At 44.6% G+C, this 21,228-nt stretch overlaps 1 protein-coding gene across 4 annotated transcripts in view; it reads right to left on the bottom strand.

Moving 5' to 3' along the window:
- Window positions 1-5,352: 5,352 nt before the first annotated feature.
- Window positions 5,353-21,228, bottom strand: part of lrp2bp (LRP2 binding protein) — a 121,307-nt gene continuing 105,431 nt past the window's right edge. For 2 of the 4 annotated variants that reach the window (XM_070879018.1, XM_070879040.1), the window contains exons 7-9: window positions 10,328-10,551; window positions 8,822-8,987; window positions 5,353-7,669 (exon numbers count right to left, since the gene is read on the bottom strand). In XM_070879018.1, the coding sequence (XP_070735119.1) occupies window positions 7,604-7,669; window positions 8,822-8,987; window positions 10,328-10,551 (456 nt within the window). In that variant the 3' untranslated portion in view covers window positions 5,353-7,603. Of the gene's footprint in view, window positions 7,670-8,821; window positions 8,988-9,857; window positions 9,895-10,327; window positions 10,552-21,228 lie in introns of those variants that run through there. The other 2 variants (XM_070879028.1, XM_070879049.1) reach the window with 2 other exon arrangements.

The raw sequence follows: 21,228 nt of genomic DNA on the forward strand, positions 1-21,228 counted from the left end.
CCTGCTACAACTGTACAGGGTATTGGTGAGGTCACACCTAGAGTACTACGTACAGTTTTGGTCTCCATATTTAAGGAAGGATATACTTGCAGTGGAGGCTGTTCAGAGAAGTTTCACTAGGTTGATTTTGGAGATGAGGGGGTTGACTTATGAGGATAGGTTGAGTAGGTTGGGCCTCTACTCATTGGAATTCAGAAGAATGAGGTGTGATCTTATCGAAACATTTAAGATAATGAGAGGGCTCGACCAGGTGGATGCAGAGGATATTTCCACTCATAGGGGAAACTAAAACTATGGGGCATAGTCGCAGAATAAGGGGCCGCCCATTTAAAACTGAGATGAGGAATTTCTTCAGGGTTGTAAATCTATGGAATTCTCTGCCCCAGAGAGCTGTGGAGACTGGGTCATTGAATATATTTAAGGCAGAGATTTACAGATTTTTGAGCAATAAAGGAATAAAGGGTTATGGAAAGCAGGCAGGGAAATAGAGCTGTCCATGATCAGATCAGCCATGATCTTATTAAATGGCAGAGCAGGCTCGAGGGGCCAGGTGGCCTACTCCTGCTCCTAATGTTCTTATGTAGTGAGTTCCACATTCTCACCACTCTCTGGGTAAAGAATTTTCTTCTGAATTTCCTATTGGATTTAGAAACATAGAAAATAGGTGCAGGAGCAGGCCATTCAGCCCTTCTAGCCGGATTTAGAAACATAGAAAATAGGTGCAGGAGCAGGCCATTCAGCCCTTCTAGCCTGCACCGCCATTCAATGAGTTCATGGCTGAACATGAAACTTCAGTACCCCCTTCCTGCTTTCACGCCATACCCCTTGATCCCCCGAGTAGTAAGGACTTCATCTAACTCCCTTTTGAATATATTTAGTGAATTGGCCTCAACAACTTTCTGTGGTAGAGAATGCCACAGGTTCACCACTCTCTGGCTGAAGAAGTTTCTCCTCATCTCGGTCCTAAATGGCTTACCCCTTATCCTTAGACTGTGACCCCTGGTTCTGGACTTCCCCAACATTGGGAACATTCTTCCTGCATCCAACCTGTCCAAACCCGTCAGAATTTTAAACGTTTCTATGAGGTCCCCTCTCACTCTTCTGAACTCCAGTGAATACAAGCCCAGTTGATCCAATCTTTCTTGATAGGTCAGTTCCACCATCCCGGGAATCAGTCTGGTGAATCTTCGCTGCACTCGCTCAATAGCAAGAATGTCCTTCCTCAAGTTAGGAGACCAAAACTGTACACAATACTCCAGGTGTGGCCTCACCAAGGCCCTGTACAACTGTAGTAACACCTCCCTGCCCCTGTACTCAAATCCCCTCGCTATGAAGGCCAACATGCCATTTGCTTTCTTAACCGCCTGCTGTACCTGAATGCCAACCTTCAATGACTGATGTACCATGACACCCAGGTCTCGTTGCACCTTCCCTTTTCCTAATCTGTCACCATTCAGATAATAGTCTGTCTCTCTGTTTTTACCACCAAAGTGGATAACCTCATATTTATCCACATTATACTTCATCTGCCACGCATTTGCCCACTCACCTAACCTATCCAAGTCACTCTGCAGCCTCATAGCATCCTCCTCGCAGCTCACACTGCCACCCAACTTAGTGTCATCCGCAAATTTGGAGATACTACATTTGATCCCCTCGTCTAAATCATTAATGTACAATGTAAACAGCTGGGGCCCTAGCACAGAACCTTGCGGTACCCCACTAGTCACTGCCTGCCATTCTGAAAAGTACCCATTTACTCCTACTCTTTGCTTCCTGTCTGACAACCAGTTCTCAATCCACGTCAGCACACTACCCCCAATCCCATGTGCTTTAACTTTGCACATTAATCTCCTGTGTGGGACCTTGTCGAAAGCCTTCTGAAAGTCCAAATATACCACATCAACTGGTTCTCCTTTGTCCACTTTACTGGAAACATCCTCAAAAAATTCCAGAAGATTTGTCAAGCATGATCTCCCTTTCACAAATCCATGCTGACTTGGACCTATCATGTCACCATTTTCCAAATGCGCTGCTATGACATCCTTAATAATTGATTCCATCATTTTACCCACTACTGAAGTCAGGCTGACGGGTCTATAATTCCCTGCTTTCTCTCTCCCTCCTTTTTTTAAAAAGTGGGGTTACATTGGCTACCCTCCACTCGATAGGAACTGATCCAGAGTCAATGGAATGTTGGAAAATGACTGTCAATGCATCCGCTATTTCCAAGGCCACCTCCTTAAGTACTCTGGGATGCAGTCCATCAGGCCCTGGGGATTTATCGGCCTTCAATCCCATCAATTGCCCCAACACAATTTCCCGACTAATAAAGATTTCCCTCAGTTCCTCCTCCTTACTAGACCCTCTGACCCCTTTTATATCCGGAAGGTTGTTTGTGTCCTCCTTAGTGAATACCGAACCAAAGAACTTGTTCATTTGGTCTGCCATTTCTTTGTTCCCAGTTATGACTTCCCCTGATTCTGACTGCAGGGGACCTACATTTGTCTTTACTAACCTTTTTTTCTTTATATACCTATAGAAACTTTTGCAATCCGCCTTAATGTTCCCTGCAAGCTTCTTCTCGTACTCCATTTTCCCTGCCCTAATCAAACCCTTTGTCCTCCTCTGCTGAGTTCTAAATTTCTCCCAGTCCCCAGGTTCGCTGCTATTTCTGGCCAATTTGTATGCCACTTCCTTGGCTTTAATACTATCCCTGATTTCCCTAGATAGCCACGGTTGAGCCACCTTCCCTTTTTTATTTTTATGCCAGACAGGAATGTACAATTGTTGTAATTCATCCATGCGGTCTCTAAATGTCTGCCATTGCCCATCCACAGTCAACCCCTTAAGTATCATTCGCCAATCTATCCTAGCCAATTCACGCCTCATACCTTCAAAGTTACCCTTCTTTAAGTTCTGGACCATGGTCTCTGAATTAACTGTTTCATTCTCCATCCTAATGCAGAATTCCACCATATTATGGTCACTCTTCCCCAAGGGGCCTCGCACAATGAGATTGTTAATTAATCCTCTCTCATTACACAACACCCAGTCTAAGATGGCCTCCACCCTAGTTGGTTCCTCGACATATTGGTCTAGAAAACCATCCCTTATGCACTCCAGGAAATCCTCCTCCACCGTATTGCTTCCAGTTTGGCTAGCCCAATCTACGTGCATATTAAAGTCACCCATTATAACTGCTGCACCTTTATTGCATGCACTCCTAATTTCCTGTTTGATGCCCTCCCCAACATCACTACTACTGTTTGGAGGCCTGTACACAACTCCCACTAACGTTTTTTGCCCTTTAGTATTCTGCAACTCTACCCATATAGATTCCACATCATCCAAGCTAATGTCTTTCCTAACTATTGCATTAATCTCCTCCTTAACCAGCAATGCTATCCCACCTCCTTTTCCTTTTATTCTATCCTTCCTGAATGTTGAATACCCCTGGATGTTGAGTTCCCAGCCCTGATCATCCTGGAGCCACGTCTCCGTAATCCCAATCACATCATATTTGTTAACATCTATTTGCAGTTAATTCATCCACCTTATTGCGGATACTCCTTGCATTAAGACACAAAGCCTTCAGGTTTGCTTTTTTAACACCCTTTGTCCTTTTAGAATTTTGCTGTACAGTGGCCCTTTTTGTTCTTTGCCTTGGGTTTCTCTGCCCTCCACTTTTCCTCATCTCCTTTGTCTTTTGCTTTTGACTCATTTTTGTCTCCCTCTGTCTCCCTGCATAGGTTCCCATCCCCCTGCAATATTAGTTTAACTCCTCCCCAACAGCACTAGCAAACACTCCCCCTAGGACATTGGTTCCGGTCCTGCCCAGGTGCAGACCGTCCGGTTTGTACTGGTCCCACCTCCCCCAGAACCGGTTCCAATGCCCCAGGAATTTGAATCCCTCCCTGCTGCACCACTGCTCAAGCCACGTATTCATCTGCGCTATCTTGCGATTCCTACTCTGACTAGCACGTGGCACTGGTAGCAATCCCGAGATTACTACTTTTGAGGTCCTACTTTTTAATTTAGCTCCTAGCTCCTTAAATTCTTTTCGTAGGACCTCATCCCTTTTTTTACCTATGTCATTGGTACCAATGTGCACCACGACAACTAGCTGTTCTCCCTCCCATTTCAGAATGTCCTGCACCCGCTCCGAGACATCCTTGACCCTTGCACCAGGGAGGCAATATACCATCCTGGAGTTTCGGTTGCGGCCGCAGAAACGCCAATCTATTCCCCTCACCATCGAATCCCCTATCACTATCGTGCTCCCAATCTTTTTCCTGCCCTCCTGTGCAGCAGAGCCAGCCACGGTGCCATGAACTTGGTGACTATTTTGTATTGAAGGCCGCTAGTTATGCTCTTTCCCAAAAGTGGAAACATTCTCTCTCTATCCTCTTGATCAAAACTTTTCATAATTTTAAAGATCTCTATTAGATCACCCCTCAGCCGCCTTTTTTCAAGAGAAAAGAGACCTAGCCTGTTCATCCTTTCCTGATATGTACACCCTCGTATTTCTGGTATCATCCTTGTAAATTGTCTCTGCACCCTTTCCAGTGCCTCTATATTGTTTTTATAATATGGCGACCAGAACTGTAGGCAGTACTCCGTGTGGTCTAACCAAGGTTCGATACCGGTTTAGCATAACTTCCCTACTTTTCAATTCTGTATCTCTAGAAAGAAACCCTAGTGCTTGGTTTGCTTTTTTAATGGCCTTGCTAACCTGTGTCGCAACTTTTTGTGATTTCTGTATTTGTACTTAGATCCCTTTGTTCCTCTACCCCATCTAGATTCAACCTCCAGTAATATGACCTCCCTATTCTTCTTATTGCCTCCCCCCACCCCCCCGTGTTTCCGGATTCAGGACGTCAGAAAGACGTTCGGAAATCTGGAAATATCCAAAATCTGGAATGGCCTCGGTCCCAAGGTTTCCAGATTACGGATGCTCCACCTGTACCTCACATTTATCTGTGGTGAAATTAATTTGTTGATTATATGCCCATTCTGCAAATTTATTAATGTCCTCCTCAGTATTGACTCTTCCCTCCCCTCCCAACCCCCCCCCCCCAATTTGGTGTCATCCACAAATTTAGAAATTGCGTTTTTGATTCCAAAGTGTAAATCATTGGTCTAAATTGTGAACAGCAATGGTCCCAACACTGATCCTTGTGGGACACCGCTACCCACCTTCTGCCATAACCTCCATATGGATTATATATTTGGCAAGTGTATTTCTTATGCTATGTCCATTTGTGTATATTGTACTAAAATAAATTAAACATACACACAGTGTTTTGATTTTCCTTTTATTTTGGCACTGCAGTTTTTCTGTTTTGTCTATATTCCTGCCAAGCACCATTGGGGAGATCCCATGGCTGCTAGCTATTGGTCAATATCAGCTAAATGAATGCAGTGTTAGTCTTTTGACAATGCCATGTAATATCTTAAATACATTTTATTTCTATACATGTTTTATGATTTTGCTCGAAGAAAAACTCAAGAATCCACCGCGTTCTGGGGTTAAGACAGAACTTGCATTTATAGAGAAGTTTTATCAGTTGCCCAAAGCATTTTAAAGTGGAGTGCAAGCTGTGTCGACAAACTCAGCAGCTGATTTTACAAGGTCTTGCAAACAGGAGATTTTGTTTTGTGGTGGTGGTGGTGGTTGAGAGAAGCATGTTGGCTGACCAGGACATTGTGAATAGTACCATTGTGACTTACACCCACCTGAGCTGGCACTTAGGGGCTCTGTTTAATGTTTCATCTGAAATCACTTCTTCAGCCCTGCAATGAAGTTGTCAGTATAGATTATGGGCTCAAATCCTGAAGTGGACTCGGCTAAGGTGATAGTCATGTCATGTTAATTTCAGTTCAGTGTATACAAATGTGGTGCAGCCATATTGCAGCTGACATCACATAATCTTGCACATTGTCTTCAATGTTTAAACATACAAAACCATGGAAACAATGGGGCCGAAATGGCCCTCCGTCCTGTTTGGGGCGGATAATTAAAATTGTTTGGTGAATTACTGCCCCAATTGATGGGGCGAGGAAAAGAAGGAAATTGCCCCCTTTAGTTGTGAAAAATCCTTGCGGTGGCAGCGAGTCGGGAACGGGGCGGAAGGTGTCATCAGCGGCGCGCTAGTGTGCTGGGTCACGCTGACACTTCGCTACGTCCCTTCACTTAAAGGGGAAGGATGCTGCGAGGCCTACTTGGCATCCACTGGACCACCAGGTAGGGCTTTGGCTGGGCCAGGGCTGCCTGTTGGCGGTCTAGCTGAATCCGTCGCTGCCATTATCTGGCTGATCACAGATTTGGCTGTCAATTAAAATAAAATGGCGGTTGCGGTGGTGTGCCTACCCCTTTAAGGGCAGACCCGCTGCCCAACCACTGGCAGGTTCCCACCACACAAAGCTGTCGGGGGCACCGACAAGCGGTGGAACGATTTTCTGAGGGCAATGTCGCTTCAGGGAGGGGATCAGTCGATGCGCACTCTTATTGACGTCTCTGCCACCGTTCGCACAGGAGCAGGGCGGTCAGGTTCTGCACCTCCAAAAATTAAGAAGGCAATGTCCCGATCGTCAGAGAGTTCGCCACAACAGGGTGGAAACTCATTTCAGCCCCATTTCGCTTGCGTAACATCTCCGCCTCTGCCCCTACCTCAGCCCATCTACCTTTGAAATTCTCATCTGTACCTTTACCACCTCGAGTTTTGACTGTTCTAAAGCTCCCTGTCTGGTTTCCCATCCCCACACAGCCTACCTTACACAAAATCCCACTTGCCCATAGCCCCTAATTTCACTGACCTACATTGAGTTCCAGTCCCCAGTGCTTCAAATTTAAAATTCTAATCCTCCTGTTTAAATCCCTCCATTGCCTCCTACCTCATTATCTCTGCAAGTCTCCTCAAGCACTACACAACTCCACTTCTCTCCCCCACCCCACCCCAAAAAAAATAGTTTCGTTTTTCTGAATTGTGTGTCTTGTGCCTCTCCCTCTTCCTTCACCTCCATCTTCAACGTCTACACACGGCACTTAACTCCCAAACTTCTCCTTTTAAGATCATCCTTAAAGCCCAGTTCTATGACCAAGCTTTAGCCCATACTCCTAATATCTCCTTTGGCTTGGTTTGCATTTTCTTGATGCCGCTGTGAAATTCCTTAAGGTGTTTTTTCTAAATCAATGGATAGGTCAACTCCAATTCTAGACTCCTTGACTGTTAACATGTCAGAAGTCTTTTTAAGCAAAAACTGCCCCAAAAAAACAAGTTCAAGAATTGCTTGCAGGATAATTTAAAAAAAAATATATAACAAATTTCTGATATGGTCTAAATTGTTACACGGAGTTTGGGATGAGTAGATGGTTCAGATCTGTGAAGCCCAAACTCATCCTTGTCTAGACATAAGGAATTGAAGAGGTTTTCCAGGAATCACGAGCCTTTTTTACTCTGGGCTTAGTGAGAGATCTGCAATTTCCTGTTTCCGAAATGATGTGGCATTAACTTCATGATGAAAAACTGATACCTAATTGTCATAACAATAATTCACAGTGGTAGAGTCTATTCAAGGGTTTCATCACAATGGCATCTTCTTAAATACTTTCCATTATAACTTGAAAATGGAGGTCAGCCGCTATATCACGATCCATGTTAATTGCCTTAGATTAAAAAAGCATTAATAGTCAGGTTAGATATTTCTTCTTTTCAGCATGCAGTGCAATAATATATACTGTGCGACATTTAGAATGGTTGGGCTGTAAATGCAGCCTTGCCAGTTTTGCCCTCATTCCAAGAACAAGTTTTTAAAAAATGTGCTCCAGAACACTGAACATAGTTTACTTGCTGCTCTATCGGAGGCTGGGATTTTTATGCTAGGACGCACAGTATTGCCACAATAACAGGACAGAAAATTACAGATAAAGTTTAGTGAAAATCAGTTAGGTAATTGCGAAGTTGCTGAAGATAACAATTTAGTGTATTCTGACAGGCTGTGCTACTGTCAGCTCTCCTCTTCCAGCACATTGGATTAATCAATGTGCTTCGCATAAAAATCATGGAAAATAAAAAGGCAGCATCTTCTCCCATTTTGGCTCCAGTGCAAAAGTCCAAACAGCAATACATTCAGTTAACCAACAGTACCTTGAATCCAAGAAATTAAGTTCCTTGGAGTACTCTAACTTTCCACAAGAGCAAAGCCAATCAAACATTCTCCTCTTTTAATAGTAAAATGTTAAATAATGCCAACCCCCTTCCTTTCAGCATAAATAGTTTTTGATAGGGGACATTTAATGTGGGACATAGATTGATTTCCCCTCTCCATTTCCTGCTGATCTTAGCTTTGGTGCCATGGATAGACAGCAATGGGAGTTCAGGCACCTCCCCATGTCGGGAAGGAAAAATTCAAAGAGCCATCTCTCAGCCACTTCCTAGCTACAACAACATTGACAGAGATCTAAAACCAGGCTGTTTATCCAACTCAGGCACATTAAGAGGAATAGGAGCAAGCAGGTGAATTTCATGATACTGAAGTTATCATTTGCTGTTTCTGAAATTATGCACACACATACACACACTCAACCAAAAAGATAAGTGAAGTCATTGATTTATACTTCACTTGTGGGACAGATCAACATGACTGAAGCAACTTGGAGTCATGCAGGATGTGTCACATATGAAGGGATTTTTCATCAGTTACTCAATGGGCAGTAAATTCTGATAAATCTCATACTGAAAAAAATCCATATTTAGGATAAAATTATATTTGTGTTGGTGAACTGTTGATTCATTGTAACAACATTTTTAGAACCTACCCTGCAGTAGTATGTTCTGGCTTCTACTTGATCTTGATCTGTCCCTAAGCCCAACTGTAGACATCTGCCGTAGTAGAAAGCAGCCAGGGCGATACCCTTCACTATGTAAGATGGCAGACAATCAGTTTCTTTCGCTATCAATGGGATATTGTCATATTGGGCAACCCTGGTGTAAATTTGAGACAAATTTATGAGTTTGAAAAAAGTTCACAACACACTACACTAAACAACAAACAATGCACCAATACTCTGATTCAGTGGAAATCCCAACGAGATGGTAACCAGATGAATCCTGTAAACCCAGACACTGAAGATGCTGCTAATTATAAAGTGACGATTAAACAATTCCAGTTACTCAGCCTTACATTGCTGGATTAATAAATCCAATTTATGTATAAAATGCCATCATATGCAGTCCCTCAAAATCGAGGAAGACTTGCTTCCACTTTAAAAGTGAGTACAGTCCAATGCAGGAATTACAGTCTCTGTCACAGGTAGGACAGACAGTCGTTGAAGGAAAGGGTGGGACGGACGGGTTTACCGCAAGCTCCTTCCGCTGTCTGCGCCTGATTTCTGCATGCTCTCGGCAACAAGACTCAAAGTGCACAATACCCTCCCAGATGCTCTTCCTCCACTTTGGGCGGTCTTGGGCCAAGGATTCCCAGGTGCTGGTGGGGATGTTGCACTTTATCAAGGAGGCTTTGAGGGTGTCCTTGAAACGTTTCCTCTGCCCACCTGGGGCTCGCTTGCCGTGTCGGAGTTCGGAGTAGAGCATTTGCTTTGGGAGTCACGTGTTGACTATGCAGACGATGTGGCCCGCCCAACGGAGCTGTCGAGTGTGATTACTGCGTCGATGCTGGCCTGAGCGAGAACAGTGACGTTGGTGCGTCTGTCCTCCCAGTGGATTTGCAGGATCTTGTGGAAGTAGCGCTGGTGGTACTTCTCAAGCGTGTTTAGGTTTCTACTGTAAATAGTCCACATCTCTGAGCCTTAGGAGGGCGGGTATCACTACTGCCCTGTAGACCATAAGCTTGGTGCCAGATTTGATAAAATGTCACATGCTGTATAAATATCTGGAAATATTCAAATTCTGAGTAAGCAAATTACAAATTACAGCTCAATAAAAATGCTTTGACTATGCTATGTTTAGCCCACTAGTTAACACATTAATGTTAATTTTATTTCTGTGCTATTTTAACAGTCAGTACCCATTTATTTTAAATGAGTAGACTGAATTAAAATAGGAGAATCAGAAAATGAATGTTGAATCTATTAAGCAGCCTGCTAAATAAAGTAATCAGAGGGAATTAAACTCCCATGTGACCAATTTTGGAACAGTATTGGCAGCGGCTCAATAGCCGGTATGTATCCACACTTTTGGTCGCATGTTATAAATGACATGACTCATTGGTCCTTCTCTCCAGAGGACAGTTTGGCTCTCCCTAGGTACAATTATATTTCAATATGGTTATGTTGGCGAAAAATTAGATTGATAATTATCATTACCTTTGAGCAAGTTCAACAGTATTATTGTACAGTTTACGACTGTAGAGGCAAGCAACTAGGTGACCCTGAGCATAAACATTGCCTCTTCTTGATGCTGCCTTCAGGCATTCCAAAGCTGACTGTACATCCTTACGGATACCCTGCCCAGTGAGGTACAGTAAACCCAACGCACCCTGAGACTCTAGACTTCCATTGCCACAGGCTTCGGAATGCCAAAAGAATGCCTAGAAAAAAGGGAAGCATGTAAGAGTAGCACATTTGTTAGGATGTTGGAATAAAAACACAATGCTATGGCACAAGGTTGAAACAAGAATTAAACTTTACGTGCAATCAGGGCAACTCTTAACTGTGAGAACTGGAGCCTTCACATATGCCATTCAGGTTCAGACACTGCAATTCTAATTATAAAAAAACACAACCAAAGGCACTGTAAGTGTTCATAGAATCATACAAATTTACAGCACGGAAGGAGGCCATTTTGGCCCATCATGTCCGCATCGGCTGACCAAGAACGCTCCAGCCTAATCCCACTTTCCAGCTTTTGGTCCGTAGTCCTGTAGGTTATAGCACTTTGGGCCAGATTTTTGGCTTTCGGGGTTTTTCAGCGAAAACGGTAGTGATATGTGAAAATTACTGTTTTCGCTGCGCTACCGTTTTTAGGTCAAAATTTCGGCCTTCGGTAAGGGAGGCATTGCACAAGCATTCGCCAGTTTCAGCAACTTTGGTCTGAAGTCGTTTGCTCTGCAAGAGAGGCAATGGGAGGGGGGAAAAAAATCCCCAAAACATTCACAAGGCCCTTAACTAAGTAATCGTTGCAATAACTTTTTAAAATAAAAACTTTAACTTACCTTTTTTGCAGGTTTTCGTACTTACCACTGCTGGCAGGACTGCACCGACAGGTTTGACGGGTCAGGAGGGAGCCGAAACTCAATCATAAACTCAATCAGAGTCGCTGCACGTTGGCGCACCTCTCCCCGGCGGTACTTGGAAGCGCCGCCGCAAATAGGTACCCGAGGATCCCGATGGACTTTGCAACCGGGTTTTCGCCGCGGAGGGTCAAATCGCGGCGAAAACCCGATCGCAAATCTCTTTGAAATCCGGCCCCTTAAGTGCACATCCAAGTATTTTTTTAAAATGTGGTGAGGGTTTCTGCCTCTATCACCCTTTCAGGCAGTGAGTTCCAGACCCGCAACACCCTCTGGGTGAAGACATTTCCCCCCACACCTCCTCTAAACTTCCCCCCAATTACTTTAAATCTATGCCCCCTAGTTGTTAACCCCTCTGCCAAAGGAAACAGGTCCTTCCTATCCACTCTATCCAGCCCCCTCATAATTTTATACACCTCAATCAGGTCTCCCCTCAGCCTCCTCTGTTCCAAAGAAAACAGAGCCAGCATCTCCAATCTTTCCTCATAGCCAAAATTATCCAGTCCAAGCAACATTTGTAAATCTCCTCTGCACTCTCTCCAGTGCAATCACATCTTTCCAGTAATGTGATGTACTGCACACAGTACTCCAGCTGCGGCCTAACCAGTGTTTTATACAGTTCAATCATAACCTCCTTCTTCTTGTATTCCATACCTCGACTAATAAAGGCAAGTATTCCATATGCCTTCTTAACCACCTTATCTACCTGGCCAGCTACCTTTAGGGATCTGTGGACCTGCATTCCAAGGTACCTTTGTTCCTCTACATTTTTCAGTGACATACCATTTAATGTGTATTCCCTTGCCTTATTACATCTCCCCAAATGCATTACCTCACACTTATTCGGATTGAATTCCATTTGCTATTGTTCCGCACACCTAACCAGTACATTGATATCTTTCTGCAATCCACGCTTTCGTCTTCATTATCAACCACACAGCCTATTTTAGTGTAATCTGCAAACTTCTTAATCATACCCCCAACATTCAAGTCCAAGTTATTGATATATACCACAAAAAGCAAGGGACTCAACAGTGAGCCTTGCGGAATCCCACTGGATACAGCCTTCCAGTCACAAAAACACCCATCAACCATTTCCCTTTGCCTCTGAGCCAATTTTGGACCTAACTTGCCACTTTGCCTTGGATCCCATGGGCTTTTTCTTTCATGACCAGTCTGCCATGTGCGACCTTATCAAAAGCTTTGCTAAAATCCATATACACTACATCATAGGCACTTCCCTGTTTACCTCCTTGATAAATTCAATGGGGTGGAGATAAGGAATAATAAAGGGAAAAAGTCGCTGGTAGGCGTAGTCTATAGGCCCCCTAACAGTAGCAACTCTGTTGCTCGGAGCATAAACTAGGAACTATTAGGGACTTGTAAAAGGGAACAGCAATAATCATGGGTGATTTTAACATCCATATTGATTGGACAAATCAAATTGGTCAGGGTAGTCTTGAGGAAGAGTTCATAGAGTGTGTAAGGGATGGGTTCCTTGAGCAGTATGTAATGGAACCAACTAGGGGGCAGGCTATCTTAAATCTGGCCCTGTGTAATGAGACAGGATTAATAAACAATCTCCTAGTAAAGGATCCCCTTGGAATGAGTGATCATAGCACGATTGAATTTCAAATTCAGATGGAGGGTGAGAAAGTTGGATCTCTAACCAGCGTACTAAGCTTAAATAAAGGAGACTATGAAGGTATGAGGGCAGAGTTGGCTAAAGTGGACTGGGAAACTAAATTAAAGTGTAGGACAGTTGATGAACAGTGGTGTACATTTAAGGATATATTTCACAACTCTCAAGAAAAATATATTCCAGTGAGGAGGAAAGGGTGTAAGCGAAAAGATAGCTAACTAAAGAAATAAAGGACAGTATCCAATTAAAAACAAGGGCATACAAAGTGGCCAAAACTAGTGGGAGGACAGAAGATTGGGAAGCTTTTAAAAGCCAGCAAAGAATGACTAAAAAAATGATTAAGAAAGGGAAGATAGATTATGAAAGTAAACTAGTACAAAATATAAAAAAACAGATAGCAAAAGTTTCTATAGGTATATAAAAAGGAAAGGAATGGCTAAAGTAAATGTTGGTCCCTTAGAGGACGAGACCGGGGAATTAGTAATGGGGAACATGGAGATGGCAGAAACTCTGAACAAATATTTTGAATCAGTCTTTACAGAAGAGGACACTAAAAATATCCCAACAGTGGATAGTCAAGGGGCTATGGGGGATGGAAATTAACACAATCACAATCACTAAGGAGGTGGTACTCAGTACGATAATGGGACTAAAGGCAAATAAATCCCCTGGACCTGATGGCTTGCATCCTCGGGTCTTAAGAGAAGTAGCGGCAAGGATAGTGGATGCACTAGTTGTAATTTACCAAAATTCCCTGGATTCTGGGGAGGTCCCAGCAGATTGGAAAACTGCAAATGTAACACCCCTATTTAAAAAAGGAGGCAGACAAAAACCAGTTAGCCTAACATCTGTAGTTGTGAAAATGTTGGAGTCCATTATTAAAGAAGCAGTAGCAGGACATTTGGAAAAGCAAAATTCGGTCAGGCAGAGTCAGCATGGATTTATGAAGGGGAAGTCATGTTTGACAAATTTGCTGGAATTCTTTGAGGATGTAATGAAGAGGGTGGATAAAGGGGAACCAGTGGATGTGGTGTATTTGGACTTCCAGAAGGCATATGACAAGGTGCCACATAAAAGGTTACCGCACAAGATAAAAGTTCACGGAGTTGGGGGTAATCATCATCATCATCATCATAGGCAGTCCCTCCGAATCGAGGAAGACTTGCTTCCACTCCTGAAGTGAGTTCTTTGGTGGCTGAACAGTCCAATACGAGAGCCACAGACTCTGACACAGGTGGGACAGATAGTCGTTGAGGGAAGAGGTGGGTGGGCTGTCTGCGCTTCATTTCTGCTTGCTCTTGGCGTTGAAACTCGAGGTGCTCAGTGCCCTCCCTCCACTTAGGGCATCTTGGGCCAGGGACTCCCAGGTGTCAGTGGGGATGTTGCACTTTATCAGGGAGCTTTGAGGGTGTCCTTGGAGCATTTCCGATGCCCATCTTTGCCGTGAAGGAGCTCCGAGTAGAGCATTTGCTTTGGGAGTCCCGTGTCTGGCATGCGGACTATGTGGCCTGCCCAGCGAAGCTGATCGAGTGTGGTCAGTGCTTCAATGCAAGGGATGTTAGCCTGAATGAGGACGCTGATGTTGGTGCGCCTATTCTCCCAGGGGATTTATAGGATCTTGTGGAGACATCGTTGGTGATATTTCTCCAGCAACTTGAGGTGTATACTCTACATGGTCCATGTCTCTGAGCCATACAGGAGGGCAGGTATTACTACAGCTCTGTAGACCATGAGCTTGGTGGCAGTTTTGAGGACTTGGTCTTCAAGCACTCTTTTCCTCAGGTGGCCGAAGGCTGCACTGGAGGCGGTGTTGGATCTCGTCGTCGATGCCTGCTCTTGCTGATAAGAGGCTCCCGAAGTATGGGAAGTGGTCCATGGTGTCCAGGGCCGCTGGGGTGCAGTGCTGTGTGGTGAGGACAGGCTGGTGGAGGACCTTTGTCTTACGGATGTTTAGCATAAGGCCCATGCTTTCGTACACCTCAGTAAATACGTCAACTATATCCTGGAGTGCAGCCTCTGTATGTGGGCAGACGCAGGCGTCATCGGCGTACTGTAGCTCGACAACAGAGGTTGGGGTGGTCTTGGATTGGCCTGGAGACGGCGAAGGTTGAACAGGTTCCCACTGGTTCTGTAGTTTAATTCCATACCAGCGGGGAGCTTGTTGACTGTGAAGTGGAGCATAGCGACGAGAAAGATTGGGAAGAGGGTTGGGGCGATGACGCAGCCCTGTTTGACCCCGGTCCAGACGTGGATTGGGTAAGTGATGGATCCGTTGGTAAGGATCGCTGCCTGCATGTCGTTGTGGAGCAGGCGGAAGATGGTGATGAACTTTTGGGGGCATCCCAAACGGAGGACGCTCCATAGACCCTCGCGGTTGACAGTGTCAAAGGCCTTTGTAAGGTCAAAGAAGGCCATGTATAAGGGCTGGCGCTGTTCCCTGCATTTTTCCTGTAGCTGTCGCGCTGCAAAAATCATCTCCGCTGTGCCCCGTTGGGGGTAATATATTAGCATAGATAGAGGATTGGCTAACGAACAGAAAACAGAGAGTCGGGATAAACGGTTCATTCTCGGGTTGGCAATTAGTAACTAGTGCTCAGACCCTAACTATTTACAATCTATATTAACGACTTGGAAGAAGGATAACGTAGCCAAGTTTGCTGACAATACAAAGATGGGAGGAAAAGCAATGTGTGAGGAGGACACAAAAAATCTGCAAAAGGACATGGACAGGCTAAGTGAATGGGCAAAAATTTGGCAGATGGACTTTAATGTTGGAAAGTGTGAGGTCATGCACTTTGGCAGAAAAAAATCAAAGAGCAAATTATTATTTAAATGGAGAAAGATTGCAAAGTGCTGCAGTACAGCGGGACCTGGCAGTACTTTTGCATGAAACACAAAAGGTTAGTGTGCAGGTACAGCAAGTGATCATGAACCTGTACCATGTGGGAACTCAGGGACACTTCCGGTGTCCCTGACGACTACATGTGCGGGAAGTATATCCGCCTCCAGCTCCTGAAGGACCGTGTTGCGGAATTGGAGCTGAGGGTGGATTCACTCTGGAGCATCCACGATGCTGAGAATGACGTGAGTAGCACGTGTAGTGGAGTTGGTCTTACCGCAGGTGAAGGGTCCACAGCCAGCTAGGGAATGGAAGACCAGCAGGAAGAGCAGTGCAAGGAAGGTAGTGCAGGGGTCCCCTGCGGTCATCCCCCTGCAAAACAGATACAGTACTGTTGAGGGGGATGACTCATCAGGGGAGGGCAGCAGCAGCCAAGTTCATGGCACCGTGGCTGGCTCTGCTGCACAGAAGGGCAGGAAAAAGAGTGGGAGAGCAATAGTGATAGGGGATTCGATTGAAAGGGGAATAGATAGGCGTTTCTGCGGCCGCAACCGAGACTCCAGGATGGTATGTTGCCTCCCTGGTGCAAGGGTCAAGGATGCTTCGGAGCGGGTGCAGGACATTCTGAAAAGGGAGGGTGAACAGCCAGTTGTCGTGGTGCACATTGGTACCAACGATATCGGTAAAAAAAGGGATGAGGTCCTACGAGACGAATTTAAGGAGCTAGGAGCTAAATTAGAACGTATGACCTCAAAAGTAGTAATCTCGGGATTGCCACGTGCTAGTCAGAGTAGGAATCACAGGATAGCTCAGATGAATACGTGGCTTGAGCAGTGGTGCAGCAGGGAGGGATTCAAATTCCTGGGGCATTGGAACCGGTTCTGGGGGAGGTGGGACCATTACAAACCGGACGGTCTGCACCTAGGCAGGACCGGAACCAATGTCCTTGGGGGAGTGTTTGCTAGTGCTGTTGGGGAGGAGTTAAACTAATATGGCAGGGGGATGGGAACCAATGCAGGGAGACAGAGGGAAACAAAAAGGAGACAAAAGCAAAAGACAGAAAGGAGAGGAGTAAAAGTGGAGGGCAGAGAAACCCAAGGCAAAAAACAAAAAGGGCCACTGAATATATCGGGGCTGCAGGAGGGGTCAAAACTAAAAATCATGGTTTAAAAACTAGTATTAAAACACTCTACCTAAACGCAGCATTTGAAATAAAGTAAATGAGTTGACGGCACAAATCATTACAAATGGGTATGATTTGGTGGCCATTACAGAAACGTGGTTGCAGGGTGGCCAAGACTGGGAATTAAACATACAGGGATATCTGATGATTCGGAAAGATAGACAAGAAGGGAAAGGAGGTGGGGTAGCTCTGTTAATAAAGGATGATATCAGGGCAGTTGTGAGAGACGATATTGGCTCTAATGAACAAAATGTTGAATCATCGTGGGTGGAGATTAGAGATAGTAAGGGGAAAAAGTCACTGGTGGGCGTAGTTTATAGGCCCCCAAATAATAACTTCACGGTGGGGCGCGCAATAATCAAGGGAATAATGGAGGCATGTGAAAAAGGAACGGCAGTAATCATGGGGGATTTTAACTTACATATCGATTGGTCAAATCAAATCGCACTGGGTAGCCTGGAGGAGGAATTCATAGAATGCATACGGGATTGTTTCTTAGAACAATATGTTACAGAACCTACAAGGGAGCAAGCTATTTTAGATCTGATCCTGTGTAATGAGATAGGAATAATAAACGATCTCCTAGTAAAAGATCCTCTCGGAATGAGTGATCACAGTATGGTTGAATTTGTAATACAGATTGAGGGTGAGGAAGTAGTGTCTCAAACGAGCGTACTATGCTTAAACAAAGGGGACTACAGTGGGATGAGGGCAGAGTTGGCTAAAGTAGACTGGAAACACAGACTAAACGGTGGCACAATTGAGGAACAGTGGAGGACTTTTGAGGAGCTCTTTCATAGTGCTCAACAAAAATATATTCCAGTGAAAAAGAAGGGCGGTAAGAGAAGGGATAACCAGCTGTGGATAACCAAGGAAATAAAGGAGAGTATCAAATTAAAAACCAATGCGTATAAGGTGGCCAAGGTTAGTGGGAAACTAGAAGATTGGAAAAATTTTAAACGACAGCAAAGAATGACTAAGAAAGCAATAAAGAAAGGAAAGATAGATTACGAGGGTAAACTTGCGCAAAACATAAAAACAAATAGTAAAAGCTTTTACAGATATATAAAACGGAAAAGAGTGACTAAAGTAAATGTTGGTCCCTTAGAAGATGAGAAGAGGGATTTAATAATGGGAAATGTGGAAATGGCTGAGACCTTAAATAATTATTTTGCTTCGGTCTTCACAGTGGAAGACACAAAAACCATGTCAAAAATTGCTGGTCACAGGAATGTGGGAATGGAGGACCTTGAGACAATCACTATCACTAGGGGGGTAGTGCTGGACAGGCTAATGGGACTCAAGGTAGACAAGTCCCCTGGTCCTGATGAAATGCATCCCAGGGTATTAAAAGAGATGATGGAAGTTATAGCAGATGCATTAGTTATAATCTACCAAAATTCTCTGGACTCTGGGGAGGTACCAGCGGATTGGAAAGCAGCTAATGTAACTCCTCTGTTTAAAAAAGGGGGCAGACAAAAGGCAGGTAACTATAGGCCGGTTAGTTTAACATCTGTAGTGGGGAAAATGCTTGAAACTATCATTAAGGAAGAAATAGCGGGACATCTAGATAGGAATAGTGCAATCAAGCAGACGCAGCATGGATTCATGAAGGGGAAATCATGTTTAACTAATTTACTGGAATTCTTTGAGGATATAACGAGCATGGTGGATAGAGGTGTACCGATGGATGTGGTGCATTTAGATTTCCAAAAGGCATTCGACAAGGTGCCACACAAAAGGTTACTGCAGAAGATAAAGGTACGTGGAGTCAGAGGAAATGTATTAGCATGGATAGAGAATTGGCTGGCTAACAGAAAGCAGAGAGTCGTGATAAATGGGTCCTTTTCGGGTTGGAAATCTGTGGTTAGTGGTGTGCCACAGGGATCGGTGCTGAGACCACAACTGTTTACAATCTACATAGATGACCTGGAAGAGGGGACAGAGTGTAGTGCAACAAAATTTGCAGATGACACAAAGATTAGTGGGAAAGCGGGTTGTGTAGAGGACACAGAGAGGCTGCAAAGAGATTTAGATAGGTTAAGCGAATGGGCTAAGGTTTGGCAGATAGAATACAATGTCGGAAAGTGTGAGGTCATCCACCTTGGAAAAAAAAACTGTAAAAGGGAATATTATTTGAATGGGGAGAAATTACAACATGCTGCGGTGCAGAGGAACCTGGGGGTCCTTGTGCATGAAACTCTTTTTGAAGTTAGTTTGCAGGTGCAGCAGGTAATCAGGAAGGCGAATGGAATGTTGGCCTTCATTGCGAGAGGGATGGAGTACAAAAGCAGGGAGGTCCTGCTGCAACTGTATAGGGTATTGGTGAGGCCATACCTGGAGTACTGCGTGCAGTTTTGGTCACCTTACTTAAGGAAGGATATACTAGCTTTGGAGAGGGTACAGAGACGATTCACTAGGCTGATTCCGGAGATGAGGGGGTTACCTTATGATGATAGATTGAGTAGACTGGGTCTTTACTCGTTGGAGTTCAGAAGGATGAGGGGTGATCTGATAGAAACATTTAAAATAATGAAAGGGATAGACAAGATAGAGGCAGAGAGGTTGTTTCCACTGGTCGGGGAGACTAGAACTAGGGGGCACAGCCTCAAAATACGGGGGAGCCAATTTAAAACCGAGTTGAGAAGGAATTTCTTCTCCCAGAGGGTTGTGAATCTGTGGAATTCTCTGCCCAAGGAAGCAGTTGAGGCTAGCTCATTGAATGTATTCAAGTCACGGGTGGATAGATTTTTAACCAATAAGGGAATTAAGGGTTACGGGGAGCGGGCGGGTAAGTGGAGCTGAGTCCGCGGCCAGATCAGCCATGATCTTGTTGAATGGCGGAGCAGGCTCGAGGGGCTAGATGGCCTACTCCTATTCCTAATTCTCATGTTCTTATGTTATGTTCTCATGTTCTTATGAAGGCCAATGGAATCTTGGCCTTTATTGCAAAGGGAATGGAGTCTAAAAGCAAGGAAGTCTTGCTAAACTTATACAGGGTATTGGTGAGGCCACACCTGGAATACTGCGTGCAGTTTTGGTTTCCGTATTTACGAAAGGATATATTTGCTTTGGCGGCAGTTCAGAGAGGGTTCACGAGGTTGATTCCGGAGATGAGGGGGTTGATTTATGAGAAAAGGTTGAGTAGGTTGGGACTCTAATTGTAATTCAGAAGATTGAGAGGTGATCTTATCGAAATGTATCAGATTATGGGGGGGGCTTGACAAAGTGGATGCAGAGAGAATTTTTTCACTGATCGGGGAGACTAGAACTAGGGGGCATAATCTTAGAATAAGGGGCCGCCCATTTAAAACTGAGATGAGGAGAAATTTATTTTCTCAGAGGGTTGTAAATCTGTGGAATTCGCTGCCTCAGAGAGCTGTGGAAGCCGGGACATTGAATAAATTTAAGACAGAGATAGACAGTTTCTTAACCGATAAGGGAATAAGGGGTTATGGGGAGTGGGCAGGAAAGTGGACCCGAGTCCATGATCGGATCAAGCAAGATCATATTAAATGGCGGAGCAGGCTCGAGGAGCTGTATCGCCTACTCCTGCTCCTATTTCTTAAGTTCTTATAGAAAATAGGTGCAGGAGTAGGCCATTCGGCGCTTCGATACTGCATCGCCAGTCAATAAGATCATGGCTGATCATTCCCTCAGTACCCATTCCTGCTTTCTCTCCATACCCCTTGATCCCCTTAGCTGCAAGGGCCATATCCAATTCCCTCTTGAATATATCCACTGAATATACCCAACAACTCTCTGCGGCAGGGAATTCCACAGGTTAACAACTCCCTGAGTGAAGAAGGTTCTCCTCATCTCAGTCCTCAATGGCCTGCCTCTTATACTAAGACTGTGTCCCCAGGTTCTAGACTTCCCCAACATCAGGATCATTCTACCCACACCTAACATGTCCCGTCAGAATCTTATATGTTTCTGTGAGATCCCCTCTCATCCTTCTAAACTCCAATGTATAAAGGTCCAGTTGATCCAGTCTCTCCTCATATGTCAGTCCTGCCATCCCGGGAATCAGTCTGGTGAACCTTCACTGCACTCCCTCAATAGCAAGAACGTCCTTCCTCAGATTAGGAGACCAAAACTGAACACAATATTCCAGGTGAGTCCTCACCAAGGTCCTGTACAACTGCAGTAAGACCTCCCTGCTCCTATACTCAAATTCCCTAGCTATGAAGGCCAACATACCATTTGCCTTCTTCACCGCCTGCTGTACCTGCATGACAACTTTCAATGACTGATGTTACATGACACCCAGGTCTCGCTGTACCTCCCCTTTTCCTAATCTGCCACCAT

Source organism: Pristiophorus japonicus, chromosome 1, assembly GCF_044704955.1.
Source record: "Pristiophorus japonicus isolate sPriJap1 chromosome 1, sPriJap1.hap1, whole genome shotgun sequence".
Taxonomy (NCBI): domain Eukaryota; kingdom Metazoa; phylum Chordata; class Chondrichthyes; family Pristiophoridae; genus Pristiophorus; species Pristiophorus japonicus.